Source organism: Nuphar pumila, chromosome 3 (genome assembly GCF_984573655.1).
Source record: "Nuphar pumila chromosome 3, dmNupPumi1.hap1.1, whole genome shotgun sequence".
Lineage (NCBI taxonomy): Eukaryota > Viridiplantae > Streptophyta > Magnoliopsida > Nymphaeales > Nymphaeaceae > Nuphar > Nuphar pumila.
In genome coordinates, this window is record NC_143251.1 from 43,631,322 (window position 1) to 43,650,390 (window position 19,069).

Sequence of the window (19,069 nt, forward strand, 5' to 3'; positions counted from 1 at the left end):
GAGGCGCAGGGAGGGGCCAAACCCCTCCTCTGCGAGCAAAGGGTGCAGGAAAGGGGGGGTCGAGCCCCTGCCTATCTGGAAATAAGGAGGGTCGGTAGGCCCTGCCTGTTGGCAATGAAGGAGAGGACGAAAAGGGGAGGGGGAAGAGACGCAAAGGGGAGGTCTCAGCCCCTCACCTGCGTACAGAAGGAATGGGGAGGCAGGGAGGGGCTCGACCCCTCCCTTATGGAAACATGGCAATAGGGAGGGGCTTAACCCCTCCCTTGCGAAAATGGGGCACTAGGGAGGGGCTCGACCCTTCTCTGCGAAAACGGGATGGCAGGGAGGGGCTCAACCCCTCTTCTGCGCAAACACGGAGAAGAAGAAGAAGACAACGAGAGGGAGAGATATATTACCTGAGAGGTGGTTAGAAAAAGGGGAGTCACCGGTGTTGGGAGATGGCGCAAGGGGGGTGTTGGCATCGGCTGCCGGAATACGACGAGCAAGAGGGAGAGTCGAGCGTCGGGGGCTGTCGGTGCCGGGTGGCTGGGAAACGAAAGAGAAAAAAGAGGGTCGAGGGGGCGGTTGGAGAGGGTCGCCGACGACGGTGGCCTGCTGGAGCTCAGATGAGAGAGGACCCTAACCCTCGATTTCTGTAAAAATAATTCGAGGAGGGTATCCCCCCTGCACCTCTTAAGGGTCGGGCCTCGACCCCTCGACTGTTTTGGATCCAGGCCGGGTCCAGATCTGAACCCGACTTGAATCCACATTAATTTTTAAAATTAGACACAAATAGACTCAGTCAAAGTTGACCGGAGTCCAAAATGTGGATGAACTCGGCCTCAGTGCGTTGACCGAGTCCGACTCTTTGTTGATCGAGTCCGCCCCGTGTCCGAAGCAGCACCCATGTCCGCACTCGTGTCGAGCCGAGTCAATGCGGGTGCATCGACCTTATAGCCGAGTCGATGTGACTTAGCATGAAACAATTATAAGAAAACTGAGAAGCAGTGCCAATTGAACATTATTACCATTTGTAATTCTTTGTTGTTTTCTTTATATCAGCAATTAACTTCTTCTCTTGCAACTGCAAACCCTGCCTCTCACGCTCAATCTCCCGAAGGAATTTGTCTATCATTCTCTTGTTTTCCGGAAGAATCTCTATGCAAAACCCAACCCATCCACAGTCAACACACATATTTTTTCTTAATTCCTGATGGAAAAAGGTAGCAGCAATTATGGACTCAATATAAGGACATAACCACGAATAGAATCCGCCCATTCAAATTCATGATTTATTAAATTTGCTCATGCAGTTCGTCCACCTTGCCTCTATCGTTGCCAACCAAGTCAATTTGGCAAAGTTTATTCCTAATCCTATCAGTAGAAATAGTATTAAGATTGAAATCATGCATTTAAAGTAATTCTGTTTAATAAGCTGATACCAATTTGGATTCCATACACTAAATATCCCAAGTGATTGATTTAAGCAATTGCTGCACAACTAAAAACATGTTGGGCAAAGGATCATGATGGTCTTCGTTCTTGTAATTCGACGAAGCCCTGTGATTAATTTGCGATGCAAATCCCTTGTCCGAAAGCCTCTCGGATTGGATCATCACGCTTTCGTTGCCAGCATTGAATTGAAAGAGAAAAGGGAGAAATACCTGCGGTTGTTTTCTTCTTGCCGAAAAGGAAACTCATTCTGATGTCTGAACGATGGGTTGCTGTGAAACTTAACGAAAGAAAGATTGAAAGGATCTAAATTCCATAAAATGAAATGTAGTTATCGGTAGTTTTCGACGCCCTGCTTTTTCCCTCGACGTCCAACTCTCTCTCTTGCTTCTGCTTCAGCAGCACCTACGAAGTAGGATACCCTTCTCTCACGCGGGCGATCGTACGCGTAGTTGGTCAAACTCAGAAGATAGGACCAGCCTACTGTTTTCCTTGAATCCAGAGAGCATCTGCTTCCACCACCCTTCTTTCGTGGAATTGGATTCTGTTCCACCCAATTCCTTGAAACACCTGAGAGAGAGAGAGAGAGTTGACATTTGCTTCCCACCACCTTTCTTTTGTGGTATTGGATTTCTATTCCACCCAATTGCTTGAACTCAAACACATCAGAGAGAGAGAGGCATCTGGTCCCACCATCTTTCTTTTACGGGCATTGAAATTCGATTCCACCCAATTCGATGAATCCAAACACAACCAACAACCAAGTGGCGTCAAGCGGTTACCTCGCCGAACTCTCCAATTTCTCTCTCCCGGAAGACTCTGAAGTTTGAACTATTGAACCACAACCCAAGCCCTCTCATTTCCCTCCCACAGTAGAGAGAGAGAGAGAGAGAGAGAGAGAGCAAAGGAGCAAAGCCATGCCCCCACTGAACCTATGGCGCCACCACCTCCACTGCCTCCCCACCAAACGCCTTTTCCTCGCACCCCCTCCCTCTCTCATCCACACCAACTCCATCGACCCAACCGACCTTCTCCTGGCACCCAACATCGACGCCTTCACCGTGACCCCGCCCATCTCCGGATGGCCCTCTCGGCTCTCCCCTCGCCGCCTCATCCTCATGATCAACCGCCAGCAGAACCTCTCCCTCGCCCTCCAGATCTTCGACCACGCCGGAAAGTATCACAAGGGCTTCTCCCACACCTCCGAAACCTACTCCGCCATGATCGAGCGCCTCGCCCGTGCCCGAGAATTCGACTCCATGGAGTCCTTCTTCCGCCGGATGAAATCCGAGGGCGTCCGCGGCGGCGAGATCGTCTTCATCGTCGCAATCCGCAACTACGGTTTCGCAAACCGGCCGCGGCCGGCTGTTCGGTGCTTCTTGCGCATGCCGGAATTCGGCGTCGGTCGATCGGTCCGCTCCTTCAATACCCTCCTCAACGCCATGGTCCAGACGAAGCGCTTCGACCTCGCCCACTTCCTGTATAAGAACGCCCGGAAATTGGGAGTCGTCCCGAACGTGTTCTCGTGCAACATTCTCATCAAGGCGCTCTGCAAGATGAGCGATTTAGGCGCCGCGCTCAGGGTCATGGAGGAGATGCCCGGGCAAGGCTTCGTCCCCAATGCGGTGACCTACACAACGGTCCTCGGCGGGCTCTGCGCGGCCGGCGATCTCCAGATGGCGAGGGAGATCTTCAACGATATCCGGAATAAAGGGTGGGTTCTCGACGCGATCAGCTACACCGTTCTGATCGATGGGTATTGCAGGAACGGACGTTTGATCGACGGCGTGAAGCTTATGGACGACATGGAGGAGAATGGTGTTCTTCCTAACAACGTTACGTATAGCGTCGTGATCGAAGCATTGTGTAGGGAGGGGAAATGTAGGGAGGCACTGAATCTATTGAATGATATGCTGGAGAGGAGGTTTATGCCTTCTTCATCCCTTTGTTGTAAGGTTATCGATTTGCTGTGTCACGAGGGGAAGGTGGACGAGGCGTCCTCGTTGTGGAAGAGGCTGTTGAAGAAGAATTGCACGCCGGATAATGCGATCTCGAGCACGCTCATATATTGGCTCTGTAAGCAGGGGAAGCACAAGGAAGCGAGGAAGCTCTTTGACGAGTTCGAGCAAGGTTCGATACCGAGCATTCTGACGTACAATGCACTTATATCAGGGATGTGGGAGAATGGGGAGTTGCAGGAGGCGGGGAGATTGTGGGATGATATGATCGAGAAGGGGTGCAGTCCAAATGTTCATATATATAATACACTGATCCGGGGGTTCTGTAAATCGGGTAAGACCGATGAAGGTGTGAAGATATTAGAGGAGATGATTGAAAATGAATGTATGCCGAATAAGTTTACTTTTTCTGTTCTAATTGATGGTTTATGTGGGAAGAACACAGAGGGTATCACAGAGGTGCTTCTGGCTACATTCAATAGAGGGGTCCTTCTTGATGCCGATTCTTGGGGGGTGTTTGTCACCAAGGTTGTTGGTGGTTCTGAGGCTTGGACGCACACTCTTGATGGTATCGTTGGGATTTGATTGCAAGTGTCATTGTGATTAGAAACTCTTTTTTATCAATTCCGCCTCATCAGGCGGATTCAGGGCCCTCACCTGTTAAGTCATCCCACCTATGATACGATCAATTGGAAGAGAATCAATAGGGAAAGTGATTCATCCTTACTTCGTGGAACATACATCCCTCCTTTGCCTTCCTGTACCCTTATGGCTGGAAACTAGATCACTTATCTGCGGTGGAGTGGAACTTTAATTCTTGAATGAGCTCAATCCCCTTGATTCTTCAAATGGGCAATGAATCTGTTCTGCCTGTGCGTATTTCTTCCTCACCATGAATCATGCCCGACATTGAAGTGTTTGCAATGATGAGAACCTCTGTTCGTTGATTCACAAAGGGTTTTATATAGTGTCATGGGAAGATTTGTGGTTGCAGTTCGCTTGCCTCACCATGAAGATAGTGATTCCATATCATTTGCTTGATGGGCTGATGCTCTCATCAACTTGGTGGATCGATGTTTGGTAGATGATCAAGTTTGGCAGCTGTCTAACTGGCCAAAGGAGGCAGAACGGATAGAGAAATACTTAATCGGTAGATATTTTGGCATCTCATATTCGGCATGCTTCATTCACTCTGGACTCATAAACTACTGTCATTCTACTGGTTAGGTAACAATTTTAGCTCTCATGGACATGGTTATACTTGCTACAGCTTGAAAGAGTTGAAAGGGTTTATGGACGCACTTTATTGATTGATTTTAATATGAATAGAACATCACAATGTAGTTCTTATGTAAAAAAATGTACTTATTTAATGGAAATTCTCATGGTGGCGTTTGTAAAGCATAGTTTAGTATTTTACAGTTAATATAAACAGAATTATTTGGTGTATCAAACACTATTTTGTTCTCTTTAGATATGTTCCTCCCCCTTGCTGACTATAACTATTTGTGTAGCACCAGACTGCAACTCTCTATTGATGCATGTTTTAGTTGGTGTTGTCCATAAATCACTAGGCCTGCTATTAATTTATTTTTCTGGGCATTAGTGTGCTTTGTTTGGATATTTGTGTGCTTTGTTTGATGATATATGTCGTTAAATTTGCATGTCGCCTTACTCATGAGTCATCGATCAACTTTTTCCATTTAGACTTTCCTGGGTGTGGTGTTTCAGACATTAAAGCATTAAGAGATGCAGTTAGTCCTTTGCAAGAATGTTCTATGAGGAAACTATAATTTGCTAGTTCTCCAGCATGAGGAAGAAAACAACAAAAAGATGATACCTGCAATGATGCTGGTTTTTTATTATAATCAATCTAGGATTCCATTTAGTTAGGATTCTCAAAGCTTATAGTTTGGAATTGTAAGTGGGAAATTGGAAGACATAGTTAGGCAAGGGAACCTCGTGCACTGGCCAGTTGTTACCAATGCTAAAAATGTTGCACCCATTTCTCTATCAAATTGCCCCATATTATATATGGAAGCATATTGCTTATTAGTTCAAATGCGGGAGATTGAAATCCTGCATTCTAAGGACCATTTATTGTTTGAAATCTTGGATACAAGGTAAAATTGTGTGCATTCCCTGAAAGAATATGACATGGTGGACTTTCTTGGCTTTATGGAGCCAATATTATCTGTGGCATCAAGCATCATGTTGTTTTGTTATTTGAAAGAGCTTGTCCAGCTAACAGCCGTGTAGTAAATGATGTTGGCAACCAATATTATTTTCAGGTAATGTATTTCTTGCATATCTACACTGCACAGCCAAAGTGTAGAGCTAAGAAGTAGGTGTTTTCGGGAAGCATGGTGAGTTAAGAAGTGTTAAAATGTATATATATATATATATAAATAATAATAATAATATTATTATATATATATTTTCCTATTTTATTTTATTTTTTCTTTATTTTTGTATATCAAATATTATCTAGTTCAATAGGAACTAGATAATACTAGTTTGGTTAAGTTCCACTTGGAACTTAACCAAAATCTAGTCGTTGGAACTAGTCCAACGGCTAGATTTCTAGCCGTTGGACTAGTCCAACGACTAGAAGGGAGAGCTCCTTATAAGCTCTCCCCTTAGCTCTTGAATAAATAGGGGTAAACCCCTCTCTTGTAAAATCATCCTTTGTAATGCTTTTTAAGCATTTCATATTGCTTCAATAAAAGAATATTTTATTTCTTTTTGTTTCCCATTATACCCTTTTTAAGGGTTTTTGCTATTGTGTCTTTCTAGACACTATTTCTTGCGGATCTAAGCTCTTAGTTGGAAGATCCTCATTACATTACAAAGAAGATCATGAAGATGGGAAGTTTCTAATTCTCCATGGATACAATATTCAAGTATGATAAATGTCATGGAAGTGTCAGATGCATGTCATCTCAGTTAGAAGATGATACTCATTGCTCCTCAGTCTGAAGCGTTCTGATTATCACTGCTTCTTGCTTCATGGATGGCTGTTATCAATAAGTTAAATAAGTATTTCTGCTTTACATATAGAAATACGTATATGTGAGAGTTAGGCTCTATGATATTTGTAATCTATCCTCCAAACAAGATGAGATGTTTGGGTACTGATCGGTCTCTATGTTGTGTGGTGCTCAGTACTCATGCTAAGCAATGTTTGCATGAAGAAACTATGGGGGTTCCATAATGGCTAGCTATGTCACAAAGATAAGGGTATGCCCTCACATGCGATTCAAGTTCCAAAACTTTTGAAAAATAGAATGCAAGGATAAAGATTCTCTATTTTTTAATCAATGAAAAATATTTCTATATATATTAATCTATAAAAATCACACACATGTATTTGTTTTAAGCTTGTGCTTTTTTTTGAGATAGGGTTCCACTGATCTTCTCATTTTAGCTACTTTGGGTTTGTCCACTTTGAAGGACCAGATTAAGGCAAGTCTAACCATCATTTTATTTTTCACTTTCCGGTTATATTCTATATTAGATTCTCTTCTTGCCTTATTTTAACAACTTTGAATCACAAAATTTTTGACTACTCTTAATGGTACTATATTATCTATAATAAAAAATCATAGGCAGCAGTTTATGCTGCAACCCTATTTTTATGAATGGAGATACTGTTGTACCTCATTCTTTTCTCAGTTTTTGAAGTTGATCTACAGTTTCAAAACGAGGAGCTTCACAAAAAGGAGTATAGGGCTCTCAAGGCAGCTGGACTGATATTGAGCACTTTGCTGATTGGAAACTTGGCTTAGGATAGCACAAGAGGTGCTCTACTCTGCTCTTTAGTCTCAAGTTTGTTGGTTGTATAGATATATAGGTTAGCTTGCTGGTTTTAATCAGCATGTAGATTTCGACTCTGTTTTAGCTCAAACAGTCACCTGTCATGTTTTAACTGCTATACACCTTGGCTTTATTCCTTGTGCAGTTGGGGGATTTTATTTGGTATCATGCCAATTTTCTTTTGGTTGTGATTTAGTATGTTGGCCTCTTTGTCACCAAAACTTCTATAACCATAAGTTATGTACAAATAGGCACCTATATAAAGTGTTGTTAACAGGTAGGAGAATTTGGTTGAGAACCTGAACGAGATCCTAAATTGACCTAAACTAGATTGTGCTTGTTTGGCTGTTAAAGTTTAATTAGCCCACCTGTCGTGCAGGCTGAATATACTTTAGCAATCTAGGCCTAGGGTATGCCAGGAACCTGTAATGAAATGAGAAGTAGAATGCAAGGGAATGACTCTTATGGGCTTACAAGAACACAATATCAAATAGCACCAAGACCACTTATGGGTCAACACAAAAAACACATACACAGAGGCCACACAAGGGCCAAGAGCACACTTAAATTATAGAATTTTGTATAACAAAATGCTTGAGAAAGCATTAACTTTACATGAGGGGGGATACCCCTATTTATACACAACTAAGGCCCCTTGAGAGCCATTGGGACACTCCCCAACGGCTAGAAATAGAGCTGTTGGTGAGGTCCCAATGACTCTATGGGCTGATTACAAATATGCCCTCAACATTAAATTAAATACCTAGTCTATAAAAATAAAAATAAAAAGACCGTAGAAGGCTGTGAAAAGACAAAAATACCCCTATTGGGTATTTACTTATTACAATGATAATATATATATATATATATATTAACAGAACCTTCACAATTTTTTCTGATATTCAAACTTGTTGTAGAATGTGTTTGGCACTTTGGTGCCATCTCCATTTGCAGGTGCTTAGCGTGGTCGGCATACATATTGGTTGAAACTCATAAACAAGGTTAGGTGATGTTAGGATTAAAGATGAATAAGCCATAGACAATATAGTACTTTTATTTTGGAAGTTTGTTTTTTATTCATGAAAATAGTTTGTATTCTGAAAGAATCACCTTTTTGGGTTTAGAAAATTAGCATAACCTACCTAACTCTTGGGCACTCAGAATGATATGAAGCTGAAGAGGGGCTATTTGTGATTGTGTTGTACTTGGAGGGTATGTTTGGTCATGAGATGGAATTAAATGTGATTTGAAGTCATGATTTCAAATCACATATTCCACCATGTGATTTGGAATAACATGAGAGACTTCTCTTATTTGCATGAGATTCCAAATCACATGTTTGGTTATCTCTGCAAATGGGATTCATTCTCTCATTTGCATGAGATTTCAAATCACATGTTTGGTTAGCTATGCAAATGAGATTTATTCTCTCATTTGCATGAGATTCCAAATCACATTCCAATGCAACCAAACATACTCGAATATAAGTGAGTACTAGTTAGCTGTTTCATAAGGTGAAGGATAAATGTGGTGATTGTAGAACTTCTGTGATGTGGTCATAGATAATGCAGTTACTAGAAATTGTGCTGTACTTGAAACAAAAGTAAGAACCAACTAGTCAGCCTTAAGGCAAAATATGGCAATGGTAAACATTGGTAATATTGTCATAGTTAATGCCAGTACTGGAAGCTAATAATGCATTTCTATTACTTTCTGAAAATCAGTGTATATGAAAGGTACATTTTTCAACAAATTTTGGAGAATGTTGGCCTTCTTGGTGTGTATTTTGCACAGAGCTATTTTATACAGGAAGTTAATTCTTGTTTTCTTTTCCCTTTTTTATTCATTTTTCATAGAAGGAAATCTCTCCTTATCAGTGGTGATTTTTTCTGCAGACCATGTCAACAGCAGATCAGATATTCAGATGTATTTGCTCACTTGAACAAGTGAAGGCGCTTGCTGGAGAGGTTGCATTTAGCACCAGTACCCTAAAGCGTTTGTTGGAGCAGTCTGTCAATGATCCACATGATACTAGGTGCTACACTTTTCTAGCTTAGCATTATTCCCTTGCTGAGCTGTCTAAGGTGCAGTACTGCTGTGCTGCTTGAGTATAGAAATTTTATTATTTTACATTATGTTTCAACACTAATTTTGCTCTCAGTTTTGTAGCCATTTCTTCCATTTGTCATCAGCCTGAAAAATGCATACAAGAAACTATATTTTTTTACCACCATTTTCTTATTCTTTTCCTTTCTCCCTTTTCTTTTTCAAATTTCACTATCATTAAATCATGCTGCTTTTTCAGCCCATTTTTGTTGAATAAAATATGCTGGTTTTATGTTGTATCCACTGTGTATGATGACACTGACCACTTAATCTAGCTTGTTTAATAGTTAACTTGCCGACAAGAACGTCTCTTAAAAACCAATTAAATATGTTACATATATTCTTCTATCCCAGTTTTTTTAATATTGTTGGCCGTGGCTTCTTGTGCTTCTTCGGAGTTGCAGATACAAAAAATTAAAGGCGAATGGTCATCATGCAACATGTATATTAATTCCTAAAATGATAACCTGTTCGTGCATCTACATGGTCACTGCTCTTCATGGAGCATTTTTTCAGTACATGCTTTTCTGATTACATAGTTTTGTAAAAACTTTGGGATGCCATCATAGTTAATTATACTACTTTATGCAGTTTAAATCAGCTGACAATCGTGTCCTTCAGGAACAACTTCTTCCAAAGGTAGGCTTTGGAAATTTGTGAGTAACTTTTTATTTCATATTTCTATTGCATTATTTTAAAAATTTCCTGTTATAGTTTATGGGTCATACAAAAGGCTTGATCTTTCTAATAAGGTTGGTTAATTGGTATTCAACTTCCATGAGGTGTTTTTTTTAATATCATTGTTCTTAAGGTCATTGTTCTTAAGGTCATGTTTGATATGTGGCATCTTTTTTTATTTTCTTTCAGAATAAAGAAAATCTAAAGATAGAGCGTAGCCCAGTGGTGCAATCGCTTCAGGTGGTAACAATGAAGCCAATTGAGGGATCGGTGGTGGATGAGAAGATGATGGTCGGAAGTGGAAATTGAGTGTGTGGACTCTGTGAAGAAGACAGGTGACATGATTTCATGTATGGTAGTGAAAATTCAGTTTCTTTCAATGGTATCATGGCATGTTCCCATGCTGAACCAGGGTTTCACTTAGACTATGCCCCACTTAAGACACACCCACCCTCTCACAATTGAAGTTCATTGGCTCTTCCCACCTTCTTAACCCCTTCCATTTTTGACACCCATTGTCCTCAAGGTCTAAGGGAGTAGAATAGATAACTAGTGTATAAAAAAGACTTCAAATACTAGACAGCCCTAAAGGGGTTTGGCATAGTGGGATGGGACCTAGGCTGCTAGTCAGGTGGTCTAGGTTAAAATCCCATGGGCATCGCTGCGTCACCCCTTACGCAAACCGAAGCGTCACGAGTCCCTGAGGGCAAGGGATAAGCCCACAGAGTTTTATGCTACCAGGACAGCGACCGTAATTACGGCAGGCAGATCCAGCATGATTAGGTCTCTGATCCTGGGGGTGGTTTCTGTGTAAATATAAAAAATACTGTATAGACAAAAGTGCAGAAGAAAGTGAAACAGAAACTTATCTTATGTACCAACAAGGGCTCCGCTTGTGTGGTAGGAGCAGTTTGTGCAGATCTTCTTGTGTTGGGGACGTGGCAAGTTCAAAATCCAATGGTACGATGTGCAACTGGTGGGGGTCTGCCTAACCCCAGCTTGCCTATAAAAAAAAAAGAATTTATGCAGTTGCACTTCTATGTTATAGACACCCTTTGGCTTAATCTTTATTTTCTGCTGTTATATGTGCTCCTAGCTTCTTGAAACTTCTTTGATTGGATATAGTCTTGGTCTTATCTCATGATACCAACAATCTATCTTTTTTTTTTAAAGAAACGATACCTGCAATCATCATTATTCTCATTTTCATTTCTATGCCTTTCATTCTTCACTATCTTATTTTTTCAGTTCTGCTGAACTTCCATTGTTGGCTCTTCTATGGCTATATATTGACAACAAATATGTGTAGGTGCTGTCTTTCAAACCCGTTTCCCATAATATTAAACAGCAGCCGAATAAATTTGAGGTATTTTATACTTATATAATCTTTCCAACTGCTAGATTCATAGAAAGGTTACTTGTCCAGGCATGTATGCATACATATATTTACATGCATTTATCCATGCATATATGTTCATGTACATGCATGTGTCTATGCTTGTATTTGTCCATGCATGTCTCATGCATGCATTGCTTGTATTTGCCCATGCATGTATTTGTCTGTTAGTATGTGTCTATGCATGCCCATGAATATGTCCATGCATGTCATGCATGCATTTTCATGCATTTGTCCATGAAAATGTCCCCATGTGTGTATATTTGTTCATGAATATGTGGCTATATATGCATGAATATTTGTCATGCATATTTCGTGCATGCATAGGTGTGCACATAGGTATCCAAGCATTGCGTGGTTGTTGGGTTAGTGAGGCATTGGGTCAGGCATCAAAGATGGTGTTCATTAGTGGATTTCACAAAATCCACCTTGGGAGGTAGGTGTATTTCTACATTGGGGAGGGTGTTGGAGGTGCCAACACCATCCCCATTGTCATTGTTTTAGTAAAATGCTGCTCCCAAATGCAGCTGTGCGTCATGGATTTCGCAACCTAGCTCCAAATCATAGCTCCCAAACACAGCTTTAGTAACGAACATCTGCTTGCTATTATATATTTTATTAAAATTGAAAAGGAATTGTTTTTCATTTTTGGAAGACAAAAAGAAAATGACATGCTGTATATTAACAGCAGAAGAGAAGCAATACTACCAAGATGGTGACAAGGAGACACCAAGACCAGCATTAAGCTACTAGTCAAATTATTTAAAAAAAGAGAACAAAGTAGAAAAAAACTAGAGGAAAAAAAGACACCAACACAAACAGAAAAGTAGTCCAATGTATTCCAGAGAACAACGCTCAATTCTCAAATTTCCTTGCCTCTGAAAATTTCCTCGTGTATTCTGCAGTAAATCACTTGAGTTGTGCATTCAAGCACTTTCAGTTCTTGTAACTTCTAATTTTTTTCTTATCCTCTTCAAATCGGTCACCAGCTCTCTCATGGTAGTCCTCTCTTCTGGAGATTCCCTGGAACATGACAATCCAATCTCAACAATCGACACAAAGATCTCGTGCATCATCATTGAGCGCTCGGTTCCTCCTTGCCCACTGTTGTTCTCGGTAAGAAGAGAGTCATCAATGATGTTTGATATTGCGTCCGGAAAAGCTTGAACGACCCACTCTCTCAGGCTAAGATCGCCACCAAACATGGTATGAGTAGGCTTCTTCCTCGTGAAGGTCTCCAATAACAAAATCCCAAAGCTATACACATCAACTTTGGTTGACACCTTGCCGGCCATGCCAAATTCTGTCTCATAGATTAAAATTAACAATAAACCAAGTCAAGTCAAGAATTAACGCTTTGAAATTTGTTCTATGGAAAGGAAGAGGAGCGCTCATCGTACCTGGTGCAATATAACCCATCGTGCCAAGAGCAGAGGTGAGAGTTGAAGACTTGTTCCCTAGCAGCATCTTCGCAATTCCAAAGTCTGCAACATGCGCTGTCATGTTATCATCCAAAAGAATGTTGTTTGGCTTCAAATCACAGTGAACGATTGGCTGTGGGTGATCATGATGCAGATATTCGATGGCGCATGCTACGTCGATCATTATATCCACTCTTTGAAGGAGGCTCAGCCATCTACCGCTGCTCGAGAACAACCAGCTGTCGAGGTTTCCATTAGACATGTACTCAAAAACCAATGATTTGAAGTCGACGTTGGTGCACGAAGTTATGATTTTGACAAGATTTCTGTGTTTAGCCTTGCGCATAACCTCGCACTCTGCTTCAAAACTACTCGTCGTCTCCTCTACAAGCATGTTGAAAACCTTCACCGCAACAATAGTTCCATCAAAAAGTGTTCCTCTGTACACTGAACCAAAGCTGCCCTTTCCGAGCAAATTGGATTCGCTGAAGTTGTTGGTTGCACGCAGTAGCTTTGCGAATGAGATCATCTGATGCCCGATTCTTGGCGACTCATCTGCAGGAAGTTGCTTCTTCTTTTTCTTTCCACATAGTATCAGAACCAATATCCCCAGAATGATGATTAGCGCGGAACCTAAAATAGTGCATATGACAATTTTCTTGGCTCTTGATCTCTTCTTTGAAGAACACATGGGTACCTGAAATTTGGGAGCTCCACATAGTGCATAGTTTCCTTTGAACGAGTCCGCACTTATGTTTGCAAATATTCCACCATTTGGTATTTCTCCCATCAATCGATTTAAGGAAAGATCCAAAATCTTCAGAGATGTAAGCGACTCCAGAGACTTCGGAATTGTACCAGATAAGAAATTGTGAGAAAGGTCCAGAGATTGAATGTCTACCAGATTATCAAATGGTTGTGGAATAACGCCTTGGAACGAGTTCCATGAAAGGTTAAGATCCTGAAGCATTCTCAACTTTAACAATGTGGTAGGCAAGTTTCCTGACAACTTGTTTGCTGATAAATCCATTCTGTACACTGCATCTATGTTACCAACCTCCATGGGGAGCGACCCTGTCAAAGAGTTTTCCGATAGTTCCACAATTTGTAGCACTTTTAAGCTCCAGAGGCTTGAAGGGATCATTGATGATAGATTGTTAGAACTTAGTCTCAGTTTTGCAAGGTTAGTGAGGTTGTGTATGGAGCTTGATATCGACCCAGAAAATTTATTTTGGAAAAGATGTAGCTCACCCAAGTTCTCCAAATGGTAAATTTGAGTCGGGATCGAACCTTCCAGTATATTTCCAGCAAATGATAATATCTGCAACTTGTGCAGCAGTCCTATATTTTCCGGAAGAAATCCATTCAAGTTGTTATCTTGCAGTGACAATAAGATCAAGTTTGTCAGGTTAGTTATCCCCGATGGAATACTACCTTGAATCAGGTTTGAAGACATTTCAATGGTGTCGAGATTGGCTGATAGGTTTCCCATGGAAGCTGGAAGGATGCCCTTTATTTGAGTTTCAGCTACACCCAGGGTTTTAAGAAGCCTGCACTTTGTCAAAGAGGTAATGAAGGAAAGCTCGAAATCACTTGTTACATTATTCTGCCAGATTTTGAGAGCTTGGAGGTATGGCAAATTGCCCAATTCCACAGGAATCGGGCCACTCAAACCATTCATTCCTAGCTCAATTATTGTGAGCAAAGAAGCGTTGGGGAGCGAAGCAGGTATTTGGCCACTTACAGGAGTATCTGTAATGTAGAGTTCTCGCAGATTAGGGAGTGTTTGGCCCATGTCTTCCGGAAGCGACCCGGATAGGCGGTTGTCGGTTAACTTTAGTTGTTGAAGGGAAGAAATATTGAATATTGAATGTGGAATTGCACCTTCCAGAACATTCCATCCTAAGATCAATGTTTGCATAGCAGCTAGGTTTCCCAATTCCCAAGGTATGCTACCCTTTAGGTTGTTCTTGAACAAAGAAAGTGCTTCAAGTTTTGAAAGGTTCCCCAATGTAGGTGGGATGGTGCCCCCTAGCTCAAGATTATAACCAAGATTTAAAACCCTAAGATTTGATAGGCCTCCCAAATCATTTGGTATGCCTCCCTTTAAGGAGTTGTAGGATAGATCAAGAATTTCAAGTTTTGAGAGGTTGCTGAATGAAAGTGGGATGGTGCCCGTGAGCTTATTTTCAAACAACCATAGCTGTTCAAGTCTTGAAAGGCTTCCAAAGGCCTGCGGAATGGTGCCCGTGAGCTCATTTTGAAACAACTGTAGCTGTTCAAGTCTTGAAAGGCTCCCAAAGGCCTGCGGAATGGTGCCCACGAGCTTATTGTTATAAAGAGCCAAGAACTTGAGACTTGATAAACCCCCCAAAGCATCAGGTATGTTGCCACTGAATGAATTGTTATTAAGATACAGAATGCTAAGATCTGTCAGATTCCCTATCCATGCGGGAATGCTTCCTCCAAAATTGTTCAATGACAGAATCAGTGATTGAAGATGCCGGCAATGGCTCAAACTTTGTGGAATTGATCCTTCCAGTTGGTTCACAGACAACCGAAGAACTCTCAAGCGAACTAAGCCACGGAAATCAATGGAAAGGAGATTGCCGCGGAAGGAGTTGTTTCTGAGAGCAAGAACACGTAGAAAGGAGAGGTTGGCAATGTGTGGAGAGAGGGTACCTTCCAGTGACATTCCGGTGAGGTTCAATTCTACGACTCTCTGCCTGCGGCGACTGCACCACACTCCGTCCCAACTGCAAAAGGAAGCATTAGTGCTCCAGCTTGACAATGCATCATAAGGGTCATGGGTGACGTGGGACTTGAAGGAGAGCAACGCAGCTTCATCGGTGTCATTGCTTAGGCGCGCTGGCGGTGTTGATTGGCCTTTGCTTTGCATCATGAGCATAACTGTAACAAAGAAAAACAAGCTTGAATAAAGGGAAGCCATGAACTTAGTAAGATGGAATGATTTTAAAATTTAAATAGTATTTATAGGGGATTTTGTGCCTGCTTGGCAGTGTTGAAAGCATTGGTGGGTATCGGCCGATACTTATCGTATCGCCAGAAAATCGATAGATGTGCTGACTTGAATCGGCTATTTTTAATAAATGTTAAAAATAGCATAAATTTTAACAGCTTTAACACGTGTCATATTCTGATTGATGCGTAATACTTAAATTTTTTTTTATTCGGTATCAACAGATTCACCTAAATCGTTGGCCAAACGATACATGTCCGATTCCTGACTATCAGCCATCTATTTTTCTTTCAACTTTTGGGTAGGTGCTGTTGTTGTTGCTATGCAGCCGCCGTTAAAGACCAGCATGATTGCTTATCGGATACGCCAATTGGGCCCAATAGGCTTCTCCGTTTTATGGAAAATTGAGTCAGAACTTGTCATGCTTTTGTGCTTCTGGACCAAACTTGAGTATGATCCAACGTAAATCAATTTGAATTTATCAACCGCAGTCAACATCTTGGTCTGATCTAAACATGAAGGTGTCATCCCATGGCACACTTTGAGTGTGCCTCTGCACCTGCTGCCCTCTCTCGGCTCTGACAGACTGTCAGCCAAAGATGGAAGGCATTAGGTGCAGCGGCACACTTCAAAGTGTGCCATGTGATGCACCTGATCCTGGCTCGTTTGTTTGTGTATGGTAAGGCTGTAAACTTGATTGCATCCAGCTGAATCCAACTGGACAACGACTCCACTCTCTCTCTCTCCCTCACGATGGGATAGGTCCACCCCGGAAGTCTCTGGTGATTTGGAAGCTATTGGGGGGAATACTGTGAGTTGCTGTGGGGTTACATTACAAGAAACCTGTGGATTAGCGACAACCTAAATCCGTCGCTAATCCGACGCTAATTAGTCGCTAAACGGCTTAGCGACGGATTAGCGTCGGATTAGCGATGAATATCTTTCATTGCAAATTTTTCGACGCTAAGTAGTGACAGAACTTATCCGTCGCTACTGTCGTCGCTAATTTGCGATGGATTAGCGACGAACATGATTCATCGCGAGTCCTTCGCTATTTTAAATTAGCGATGGATAATCTCCGTCTCTAATCCGTCGTTAAATTTTTTAAAAAAAATTAAAAAAAAAATTGCTCTCTGCCGGCGTGTTCTCCGGCAGAAAACAAATTTTTTTGCACAGGCGGGTTCCGGCATCGGGATGCTCTTCCGCAGCGAGCCAATCACGGCGGACGACCTCAGGCAAGGAAGCGGCAGGACGGGCGGTGGAGACCGGCGAGGGACACCGCCGGGAGGAGGAGGATGGCGCGGGGGAGAGGTAGCGGCAGGACGGGCGGTGGAGACCGGCGAGGGACACCGCCGGGAGGAGGAGGATGGCGCGGGGGAGAGGTAGCGTGAGGAGGAGGAGACAGGCGAGGGGCACCGCCGGGAGGAAGAGGACGACGCGGGGGAGAGGTAGCGGGAGGAGGAGGACGGTCCGGGGGCCGACGCCAATCACGATCGGAAGGCCTCAGGCGAGGGAGAGGCAGGACGGGCGATGGAGACCGGCGAGGGGCACCGCCGAGAGGAGGAGGATGGCGCGCAGAGGAGAGGTAGCGGAAGGAGGAGGACGGTTCGGGGGCCGACGCCAGTCATGCTCGGAGGGCCTCAGGCGAGGGAGAGGTAGGACGGGCAGTGGAGACCGGCGAGGGTCACCGCCAGGAGGAGGAGGAGGACGGCGCGAGGGAGAGGTAGCGGGAGGATGAGGACGCTCGGAGGGTTGTTGCGCATCGTCAAAGAAAGGGCGATTTAAATCAAACGGGGGGGGGAGGAGGGAGGAAAAATTTCGCGCCTCAGTCGGGATGGTTTAAATCGAAAATTAGCGACGGATTTAGCGAGGGAATTTTTCCGTCGCTAAATAGCGACGAAAAATTTTCCTCGCTAAATCCGTCGCTAATTAGTATTTTTTGTAGTGTTTTGGCGACAAAAATTTTTTGTCGCTAATTCATCGCTAAGTAGCGACGAATTTAGAGAGGGAAATATTTTCGTCGCTACGTTTGCAAATATTTCAAATGTTAGCGACAAATAGTTTTCTTTCGCTAATCCGTCGCTACTTTCCGACGGATTTTTTCCGTCGCAAATATCCGTCGCTAATTAGCATTTTTCTTGTAGTGTCACTTGAACTTTGAAAATCTAGGTGATCTAAAACCACATTGTCACGATGTGAACAAGAGTAGTATGCCTTAGACTGGGGGCCTAGATCGTTTGACGGGCAGTCTAGGTTCAAATCCCATGGACGTCACCCCCGCATAAGTCAGACATTGGCGACTCCCTGGGGTTGAGGGCTAAGCCCTCCAAGTTTTACACTGACATGGACAGAGACTGTAAGGCATCCTTCCCATCAGGTCTAGTTGGGGTAGTCGAGTCACCAAGAATGAATGAAGCTTGCAGTATTGACGATTCGACCTGCACCCACTTGGACCCTCCTCCAAATCAAATACATCTGAGTTCTACTCGGATTAAACATCAACCTTATTGGACCCAGCCTAAAGCCTGGCCAGTAGTTAGCAATACGTGAAACGATAAGCGTTTGTTGAAGAATGAATACATGTTTGGAAAGGTTTTCCATTAATGAACACAAATCAATATAGAGCGGGTCAGAATTGACTGAGATGTAAAGAGTTGAATTGATTTCTTCACGTATGTAATGCACTGGTGGGGGTCTGCCTAACCCCATCTTTGTCATCTAAAGAAAAGGCATAAAAACATGTAAATAGCATATAAGGACGTACAACATTTTAGTTTTATAAAACGATATAAAAAATAGACATATATAGAAAATGTCTCTCCAAATAATTGGATCTATTTTAAGTACATTTTTAGCCAAGAAAATGATGATTTAGGCTTTACGATCGAAAGAAGAATTAAAGGTAGAGATAATAAGCTTTTTAACGAACAAAAATAGTGTCAAGAATCAGAAGTTATGGCCAAATTACTTTTGTTGACAAACATGTTTGATCCACAACCATATTCGACAAGAATGATCTTTGGACTTGATCCATATCCAATTATCATTTGGATCCTTAGACTTGATCCAGATTCAATTGTCGACGTAGACCTGATTCAAATCCAATTATAGTTCGGATCTTCAAACCTAATCCAAATCCAATTTTTGTTCGGATCTTTAGATCTGATTGAGATCTAATTGTTGTTTGGATTTTTGGATCAGATCTAGATCTAATTATTGTTCAAATATTTAGACCCGATCCATATCCAATTGTTGTCAGGATCTTTGGATTTTATCTAGATCC

General features: G+C 42.3%; 2 protein-coding genes across 2 annotated transcripts; one reads left to right on the forward strand and one right to left on the reverse strand.

Annotated features, from left to right (window-relative positions):
- The first annotated feature begins 2,201 nt into the window (after positions 1-2,201).
- Positions 2,202-4,282, forward strand: LOC149842742 (uncharacterized). Its single transcript, XM_090001556.1, has one exon. The coding sequence runs from the start codon at positions 2,349-2,351 to the stop codon at positions 3,972-3,974; it is 1,626 nt and encodes a 541-aa protein (XP_089857682.1). The 5' UTR covers positions 2,202-2,348; the 3' UTR covers positions 3,975-4,282.
- A 6,916-nt stretch (positions 4,283-11,198) lies between these two features.
- Positions 11,199-17,414, reverse strand: LOC149842743 (uncharacterized). Its single transcript, XM_090000730.1, has 4 exons — positions 17,325-17,414; positions 16,273-16,372; positions 12,786-15,716; positions 11,199-12,688 (listed from the first exon to the last, which is right to left on the reverse strand). The coding sequence occupies exons 1-4, from the start codon at positions 17,412-17,414 to the stop codon at positions 12,312-12,314; spliced, it is 3,498 nt and encodes a 1,165-aa protein (XP_089856856.1). The 3' UTR covers positions 11,199-12,311.
- Positions 17,415-19,069: the final 1,655 nt, after the last annotated feature.